This window comes from Solanum lycopersicum, chromosome 2, assembly GCF_036512215.1.
Source record: "Solanum lycopersicum chromosome 2, SLM_r2.1".
NCBI lineage: Eukaryota > Viridiplantae > Streptophyta > Magnoliopsida > Solanales > Solanaceae > Solanum > Solanum lycopersicum.
Window position 1 is genome coordinate 51,694,658 of NC_090801.1, and position 10,506 is coordinate 51,705,163.

General features: G+C 33.7%; 1 protein-coding gene across 1 annotated transcript; it reads right to left on the reverse strand.

Annotated features, from left to right (window-relative positions):
- Nucleotides 1-223: 223 nt before the first annotated feature.
- On the reverse strand, nucleotides 224-1,109 carry LOC138342155 (uncharacterized). The gene is made up of 3 exons (XM_069294351.1): nucleotides 958-1,109; nucleotides 440-703; nucleotides 224-368 (listed from the first exon to the last, which is right to left on the reverse strand). Exons 1-3 carry the CDS (start codon nucleotides 1,107-1,109, stop codon nucleotides 224-226), a joined length of 561 nt encoding a protein of 186 aa, XP_069150452.1.
- Between the last annotated feature and the right edge of the window lie 9,397 nt (nucleotides 1,110-10,506).

The following is a 10,506-nucleotide window of genomic DNA, read 5'->3' on the forward strand; positions in this document are numbered from 1 at the left end:
ATGACACTCATAATCATAAGGATACATGCAACTCATACTCACATGCAAGACTCCAAAACATAACTAAACTACTAAGAATTTTGGTCTCAAACTTGAGTAAGAATAGAAGGAAAAGATTAGGATATCAACCACCTTTATATTCAACTCATTCTACCCCACTTAGGGTAAACCCATCTAAAGCAAATCAAAACAACCATAAGGAAACTATGACTTACTGGGGCCTTCACTTTGGATTAGCGTCTTTGTTAGCTTGAAGCACATAGAAACGATTCTTCTTTGAAGCATTAGGATCCAAAGCACCATGATGCGCTTGGTTGATCTCTTTTCCTTTTGCCTTGAGGTTATGGCAATCTCTCATCTTATGACCCCTATTACCTCATCCAAAGAAACCATCCGTACAGGAAAGACACCTAGCTAAGTGTTGTTTTATGTAGTACACTTAGGCCTCTCATAAGTATAGCCACCTCCACTCCCTCCTTGAGATTTTTTGTTAGAAATCCTATCCTTTTTCTCCATGGCGGAATCTTGACTATAAAACATATTCTTAGACTTAGTTTGACTTGGTTCACCCGACCTATCCCTCTTCCCATCTCTATTCATCTTCATAAGCTTGGACTCCGCAATTTGTTGAACATACACCATAAGTCTAGAGATGTCCACATCATGATGGAACATTGTCGTACGATACTCTTCTTCAACCAAACTAGACACATTCATCATGAACTTATTCATTCAAGTCCTATAGTTGATTACCAAGGTTTGGGCATACTTAGAGAGTTGCATGAACTTGAGAGAATACTCATTCGCACTCATTCCTCCTTGACGAAGGTTCATGAATTATACTAATTTTTTCTCCCTCAACTCTATGGGAAAAAACCTATCAAAAAAATGTCGTCTGAACATTCCCCAATCTACCGGGCCTTCCTCTAAAGGTCTCTCATCCCTCCATTCTCAAACCACACTTGTGCTATATCTTTTAGTTTGTAAGTGGCTAGTTTCGTTTTCTCTCTAGTATTCACACCCATGGCATCCACCACCTTGAACACCTCATCTATGAATCCTTGTGGATATTCATCCACCTTAGTGCCATGAAAAGTAGGAGGATTCATCCTCATTAAATCATGGTTCTAGAAGCGGGAGTACTTGCATTAGGGTTTACTAGAGGTCCAAATCTTTGGTTATCTTGGGAAACCACATGATTAGTGATGACTTGAGATTGATTCGTCATGAGTTGGGTCAAAGCTCGAAGAGCAAACCTTATCTCTGCATTAGACAGATACCCTTCATATTGGAAGTTTGACGACCCTGGGGCACTTAAGAGAGAACCGTCTCATTCACATTCTCTTGATTATCCATAGGGACACAAGAGAAAAGATTAGGAAAGACACTTAGAAAATCCAACTCTATGGCACGATACAAAAGTGATAAAGAAAGTGAAACTTATATCGCCCTATAGCCTCTCGCTCATAGACGTGTCGCATCTCATACCGATGAACAAGACTCTACTAGACATGGATAATGAGACTTTGGACCCTAAATTATTTCCCAAAACCTTATTCTCTGATACAAAGTTTGTAACGACCCAAGTATCCCCTAGAAGTTAGATCACTCTCAAGTCTCGACACGACGTACTTGAACTCACGGAGGTCTTGCACGAGCCTCTTAGCTATCATTCAATATATAAGTATGAAAAGTAGTGCGAAATTAAAACTTTTCACAACAATATTAAAAAGAACCTCTTTTATAAGAACTAAGGAACAAGTCTCATCATCACAAGCCAACTTAAAGACATATATTAATATCTTAGGGCCACGACCTTTTACATTGAAAGAACAAAAAAGTAAGTCTTTGTCACATCTGGGTTTACCCCCTAGATGTAAACGGCGTCGTCGTCCTATTTGAGGATTAAGACTAGCCTCTTAGTCTCATGTCATTTCATTCATGAGGAAAAATTAAAACTTTTCATTATATCTACTTGGAGGTTTACATGGACCTCTATATACACATAATATAGTCGTACCGAGTATACATAGACCCTTCGTATATGAAGGTTACATAACCTTCTACTTTTATTGCACATACATATATATAAGATAGAAGATAGTCTCAAAGATTGTCTCATCTCATACCATCTAAATGATCATCACAATTTGGGCATAGCCCTACATCAAATGTAAATAAGCCACATATAGGCTTATACAAGCCGTACACAATGAAAGTGGAATGGAAATAAAAGTCTTAAAAAACAAAGCAACTTCCTAAGCAAGATATTGGCATCGCCCTCGGAAAGTGAGGACCTACCCACTTAGATGATAGAGAATATCAAGTCTTCTTCAAGTCATCTCAAATGAGCCTTCAACGACCAAAACCTAAAATATTTGGGGGGAAAGGGAAGAAAATAGGTTAGTACTTCACATGTACTAAGTATGAGATCATATGCACATGTAAGAGCAAAACATGCTAAAAAGGGACATTTAGTCAAAACATGTCATTTTACCCTTTTAAAAGTCTAATGCATAATCAAGAAAATCATACCAATCAACCAAACATGCTTACTAACTCAAACAAGTAATATGTATCCCAATATACTTGAACCCATGATTAAATACAACCCTATTATCAAGGAATAACATCACAAGCATGACTAAGAGTAACTTATATCATAATAAGCAAGACAATTACTCATGATTTCTTCTTAAGTCAACAAGTGCAATGACCGAACAAAGCTCCATAACCTTACTCAATCAAGTAGCACCAACAAAAAACCATAACAATGTACAACTCCACATAGTATAACATTTAGATATACATTTCATCTTATTTTAGCAATATAACCCAACATATACTCATAAGTGAACTAATCAACATATAGTATAAACAAGATGCAAGTTCATCATGTACATATTATATATCATCATAACATAATCATATATAAGAACATCCTCCTAAGATTCACTCAAGGCTAACTAGTGTAATGCTTAGGTAGAGAGATTATACCCCTTCCTAGACTAAGCTAGACCCCTTAGGTTATCCAAGTTAGAGTTCAAATCCTTTAATTCATTTTACATTTTGGGAACATATTTCCCTAACCGACATAAACCACATGAGCTAGTGTGGAATCTGGTGTCATGAAACCCTACACCAAAAGAAGGCGGACTACTTGCCAAGGTAGTACGAAAACATAAAACATAGCAACTACGTGGATCCATTAGCTAATATTCCTATGGGGCAATATAGTTCAAGAACCAGGAGATATAGTTGGGACCCTTTTTATGCTCCATGCATTATAGTCTCCAATCTCATAAGTACTTTACTTCTCCTACCTTTCCTATATGGGAAGGGACACTCCTCAATCTATTTCACTCGGTGCTAAGCTAGAGTCCCTTTTTGAAATATTTTTAAGCCTTTAATTATCAATCATAACTTAGTTTAGGTCATAGAGTCTACCACTTGTATAAGCATCATCATCAATAGCTCAATAAGAATTGTATGAGTATAAACCCTTTCATCACAATTCATATAGGTGAGGTTAACCATTAGCATTTCATAGCATAATAAGGCACATTGATAGTCATCACCATCCTTATATCACATACACCTTAATCAACCTCACAACATAGTCAAGACATTTCAATTCAACATCATACCATCCTATCAATCCTAATAAAAGGCATACTCCAATATAACATCATTATTTAACCACAATTAATCACTATTGAAAGTAAAGATAGAGATTCTAAGACTTACCAAGTCTTCCTCATAGATCATCATTTAGGCCTTACCATAAACCTCAATTCAATCAAATTTAGATGTTCAAAATCATAATTCAATATTCAACATGATAACAAGACTAGAATAAACACTATAGCACAATTCAATACTAGATCATAGCTTAAAATAAGATGCCTAGGTGAATTCACCTTCTAACCTAGATCATCTTCTCAAGACTAGCGTGAAAGACTAAAATTCACTCTAATTTGTTAATGATTATACTAACGACATCATCTAATAGTGATTTAACTCATAATCAAGACAATTGAATCAATCACAACCCAATTTACATCAAGATCAAACTTAGGGTTAAGAGTTAAGGATCATAATCTTCAAATTGAACCAAACTATCACAATTGATCATAATCAAGTTAAAATACATGTTAATCAATCCATTATATCCTAAATAAACCATAAAAAACTCAATCCATAACATCAAATTCGTAAATGAATGAAACTCACTTGAACCTCAAAGTTTGATGAAGATATGATGGTAAAATCATCCCTTTCCATCCCCTAAAACCTCCCCTAGCTTGTCATCAATGGTGGCTTCCAAATAGAGAGAGAAAGAAGAGAGAAGGAGGAGAGTTTATTTTGGTGAGTTTTGTTTAGATTAATGAGTGTTGGGGTCTTTATAGGAGAAGTTAATTAACTTAGTTAGACTCACTTAAACCCCTAATTATCCTCCTAACCCTGTAACTAATTAAATTAACCAACATTAAAACATGCAGGAAAACTTTGACCCTCACAGACGGAACCCCGTCGACTGGCCGTCTGTGAGTCGACGGTTGGTCCCCCCTCCGTCCTGCACAACCATCGTTTTGGTCAGAGACTAGTGAATGCGGAGGCTGACTCTATTTTTATGAGTGTTGGTCGACGGTTGTCAATGACGCTCCATCAATCCATACACGGATCGTTGCCTGCATTTCGTAGATGCACATTGCCTAGGTAGTGTTGACATCAACTTGCAAGGGTCCTCCTCAAGGGACCTTGGTTGGTCATTGGGGAGTCGTACTCTGACGTTCCGACCATGAATAACCTTAAGCACATGTTATACACCATTTCACCTAATTTCATGGATTTGCAACTCCTAAAAGCTAGTCAAATAGGCTAAGGCACGCTAGTATCCCTTAGAACTTGTTTTCTGAACGTCATGGACATTCTTGGGCGTTTTGGTTCCTAAAATTTCTAAATAACCTATATTCATTAAAAATAGGTCTTAAAACAGTGTTTACACCCCATGGCACCTATGTTAGGCTTTAAGACTCATCTTGGATTTTCGATGTGTTACAGTCTTATACAAGTCTTTAAAGAGAAACTAAAAGAGATGATCTAAGTCCTCGAACATATGAGGACATATCAATCTTAAAAGAATCAAATTCCCAAGCTAAGAGACCTTCACTTTCTTTCCACCTATACTTTTAGAAATATAGAAGAGTATAAGGTTAGTAAAAACATTATACTAACTATGACATTATGCAAAAACATGCGAAAGAGGACATTTTAGTTGAAACATACTTTCATGCTATTTAGTAAAACCTTCATGAATCAAGTTTACAAAAATATCATACAAAGCATCATTTAGTATACAAGGTAAAACTTTCATAACTTCAACATTTATACTCATTTATCAAGAAATCCATTTATTATACAGAACTTCCTATCCCAAGTTATCCTGAGACTATCCTACGCAAGACGTGAATAGACCGCTCATACAACTTCTTTAATACACACCTAAGTTATCCTTAAGACTATCGTAGATAAGCATGTTTCATTTCATTTAACAAGACAACATTCAATACCAAGGACACTAGAAGAAACATACATACATTTAGGAACTTCACATAAAATAAAGACCATCCTCCAAGACAACCCCCTAGTTACACTTGTGCAATGTGAATGTAGCATCCCATACTACTACCTCCACTTAGTGCTCCTTAGGAATCACCCTAGACTAGGCACATCATATTCATAATTTACATAGCTTTAATCACATTAGACATAACATCAACATACTTTATTAACATTAGACATAACATCAACATACTTCATTAACATTAGACATAAAGTCAACATGCATCATTAACATTAGACATAAAATTGACATGTTTCATTAACATCATATAGTAACATATTTATACAATTTCATACACAACAAGACTCCTTCCAAATGTCTACTTGTGCAATGGATAGATAGCTTCTCATTCCACCACTTATCCTGGGTAGTACACCTTTAAGAAGACTTAGTTCATTCACATACATTTGTGTGGGGCTAGTTTTAACCGACATAGACCATGAGATCTAGACATGGAATCTCGATATTAACCCCTACCAGATGAGGGATCCTCATTGCCTAAGGTAGGGTCATACTCTTATCCTTTACATGGTTATACCTTTGTGGGCGCTTAGTTAAGGGATAAGGAGATTGTTTCTAAGTAACTCATTATCTACTAATGAGGAGCACTCATCTCAAGAGGTACATTTGGTACAACATATCTACTGACGAAGTAACCCACCCCATCTTCAAATCCTCTCTGTGCTAAGTATAACTCCTCCACAGAGTCTTAAACATTCATAGTCTATAGGTTAAGGGATAACTATTTAGCACCACATCTCAACTAACGAAGAGTACTTATCCCTAGAGGTTATTTTTGAATACCACGTCTCAATTCATGAAGGGTAACCAACCTCCAACCTATCTTGGAAAGCTCTTGAGAATAGTGAGGTTGCTACTAAACACTTCATCTCAACTAACAAAGAGTGTTCACCCCAAAATCCCCCTTTTCATTACTAGATTTCTTTGGGAGTAGTAGCGAATGATCTCGACACTTCATCTCTACTCACGAAGAGTGTCTGCCCTACAATCCTCCATTTTCATTCATTACTTCATTCAAAGTGTGTGTGTGAGATTAGATGAAGTGATCATACCTTTCACATAATCATCATTTTCATAACATTGACTTCTGAACATGCTCATACCTACATTTATCATTATTCATACACTATCATTCTTCACATATACATGTACTTCATTTAGATACAATATCTTCACGACACACATTAACAACTTCATAAGACACCACATGCATATACATCATAATCATCACTTTACTTCACATGTTATGCCTCCAAGGTCATACTCACAACATATATATATATATATATATATATATATATATATATATATATATATATATATATATATATATATATATATATATATATATACGCGCACACACACTTCAAGTAAACACCACCATTAAACATGGACCATGCCACTCAAAATCAATTCAATAAGAACTAAACAATATGAATCAACTTACCCTTCATCCAAACTTTCACCACCTTTTCTCAAGTTTCCAATTTTTCATCACAATAAGACATAAATGACAGTAGATAATCACAATATAACATAAGGAAAACACAACTATAACATTATCTAATCATATACGTTTAACCTACTTCATAAGTCAAAAGTTGAGAAATTGCATGTTCATGGGTCCATTGAGTTTTTTATGATAAAACGATCACTTTATTTTGAAAGCATCATAATCCATCTCTTAAAACCTTTTTATGTGAAAACCCATGTTTAGAATTCAAAATAGAGGAATTTGAAATTTTAAACCCTTTTTGAAAAGCTTTGAATTGGCTCCTTGAATGAGAGACGAATCAACGATGAACTACCACACCTTAGTTGATAAAAAGCCCGTGAAATTTGGATTGAAACTTGAAGATTTTTACCTTCTTCTTTGGAGCTTTAAAGCTTTGTGAAAATGAGGTTTTTGGAGAAAGGGTTTTGAAAAGATTTTGTTTTGAACTTGAGGATTTTGATTTGATGGGTGAATTGGGGTTTAAAGTGACCTAAATACAGACAATAAATAATTCTCAAAAGACCCTTGCATTAATTTGACCCCTTTCCAAAGTCTAATTTGACATAATAACGATTCGACCAAATATGGGATTTGACTGCACATCGTAGGGGCACCTCCACATCTTGGTTCTGGAATTTATTTTGGAACAGAATGGTTTATGTTGTCCCCACGTCGCAGGGCAAAATTTTTCCATCGAGTTTTGTAGGCACAACGCGCCCTTGGTTCCACATCTTGGCAGCTCGGTAGTTTCTTTGGTCAACGTTTGGGTCCTCTTTGAGACCCTTAGGGTTGTCCTGGGGAGTCGTACTCAAACATTTTGACACTTGGTATGTCCCTCTAGGTTCTAGGGTCATCTCCATTGGTTTTAGACTCCAAACAACACCTAAAAACATGCACAACAAACAATGACAGACGGTCTAGTTTCCAAACATCTTGGTCATTCTTTGACGTTCAACTTTCAAACTAGATTCTAAAGCTATTATTCATCATTTTAACACCTTATTAACTCATAAAACTCATGATAGGATCTAGATTGTCCTATTTGATTTTGAGGGTTGTTACAATAAGTCTTCTACTTTGTCGTTTGCTCCTCCTCCTCCTCCTTTTGTTTTGTTTTTTTCATTCATGTAAGATACATAATTTTGTTATAGAAAATGAAGGGCCAACTTGAATTTCTTTTTTCACATATTTCTTCTGCTTTAAAGTTTTTTATTCTACTTTTTTCGTATGTTGTTTGTTTTAAAATATTAAATATATTATTATAAATCAAAATAATTAACTATATACATATTATTAAAATTAGTACAAGCCAACTCAAAATCTCCTCAAACTGAATTCAAAATGTATTTTAAGGATTGTAAATCTCTTGAAACACTTGAATAGAAAAAATGTAACTCATGTACCATTATATTGTAGTCAAAATGTATTTTAAAGATTGTAAATCTCTTGAAACAATACAATGGAAATAATGTAACTCATGTACTGTCAAACTGTATTTTAAGGATTGTAAGTCTCTTAAAACACTTTAATGGAAAAAATGTGACTCGTGTACCGACAAAAGTGGAGTCAAAATGTATCTCAGGAATTGTAAATGTCTTCAAATACTTTAATAGAAAATGTAACCCATGTGCCCAAAAAATTGGAGTCAAAATGTACTTTAAGGATTCTAAATATCTTTAAACGCTTGAATGGAAAAAATTTGAGTCATTTACCGTCAAAACTAGAGTCAAAATTTATTTTAAGGATTGTAAATCTTTTGAAACGCTTAAAAGGAAAAAATATAACTTATGTACTGTCAAAATTTGAGTCAAAATGTATCTTAAGGACTGTAAATCTCAACGAAAATACATAATAAGCAATTCATTTATATACTTGACTTAATCAAGAAATTAAAAAAAAAATCACCACCTATAAATTGCGTAACTTTCTTCCCAAAGTTTATCAAGCCTATTTTGTCAAACCATTTTCTTTCCCAAAAAATTGTTGTAATGGCACAAACTAAGATTGTACGACGACAGAAGATTCAACTGAAGATGATAACATGCAAAGTGAAACGCATTGTAGCTTTCAAAAAGCTATGGGAAAGTCTGGTCAAGGAAGCACATGAACATCATCTTAAAACGGGAGAACATATTGCTATTGTCGCTTATTCCCCGACTGGAAAACCATATGCTTATGATTCCTCTGGCAGTTTTGATACAATAGATAGGTTCCTGAATGATGCAAAAGCTTCTGCGGTTGAAGGGGGTCATTAATTTGATTGTCTTTTAGAGAAGAATTTATCTGTTTTCTTTTATTTAGTTTTATCTTCAGTGAAGTCAGTTATTTCAGTATGTGAGTCTTTATTTAAGTCGTTGTTGTCCTTTGCTTTTTTTTTGCTTATCATTTACTGTTGCATCTTTAGTCCTCCATGATCTTATGCTATACAACATAAGATCTTATGGTATATTTTCTGTTCTCTCGAATATTTTAATAAAATAAATTCTTCTCTGTTAAAGAATATGATGTCAATTTGTGAAGTATATGTTTATGCATTTATTGATTATATCAAGCTTCTAAGTAATTGATGTACAGAATTGTGTGCAAACTCTACGAAGCAGCTGATTCACTAAAGATTAAAAGAAAAAAAAAAGAACTTATTTAAAAAGAATTTACAATATAAAATTTCTCTTTAAATAGTATAGCTATAAAGTACCTAGTCCATGTTAGATTTTCTTTACCCACTTTTAAAAATATTCTGGGGGAATTGTAAAATCACTCAATCTAAATTCACATAAAAATAAAATAAAAATATTATGTTAGTTTAATTTAGTTTTAGATTTTGAAAAACGATAATATTTAATTTAATTGCGATCACTATAGATTAAAAGAAATAAAAAAAAGAACTTATTTAAAAAGAATTTACAATATAAAATTTCTCTTTAAATAGTATAGCTATAAAGTAGCTAGTCCATGTTAGATTTTCTTTACCCACTTTTAAAAATATTCACGGGGAATTGTAAAATCACTCAATCTAAATTCACATAAAATAATATAAAAACATTATGCTAGTTTAATTTAGTTTTAGATTTTGAAAAACGATAATATTTAATTTAATTGCAATCAAAGTAAAAAGTAATATGAGAATTGAACCAAAGAAGTTGTATTATTATATAATTAAAAATTGTAATTACATATTTACATTTATGTATATGAAATTTTACATATCTAATAACAAAATATTTGTAATGGATGTTATCTTTTTTTAAAATTTTGGCCCTTTTTTTTAGTGTTAAAATTATCTTGTTTGTTATATTATCTTTAGAGTTTAAACTATATCGGGCTTGTTTAAATATCATCTCTGGCCATACTATGCATATATCGA

Coding starts and splice junctions, on each gene's coding strand:
- LOC138342155 (XM_069294351.1), bottom strand. CDS start 1,109: ATGAATCCTCCTACTTTTCATGGCACTAAGGTGGATGAATATCCACAA. Junction 704..957: donor AAAGATATAGCACAAGTGTG/GTTTGAGAATGG, acceptor GAATGTGTCTAG/TTTGGTTGAAGAAGAGTATC. Junction 369..439: donor TATACTTATGAGAGGCCTAA/GTGTACTACATA, acceptor ATGAGGTAATAG/GGGTCATAAGATGAGAGATT.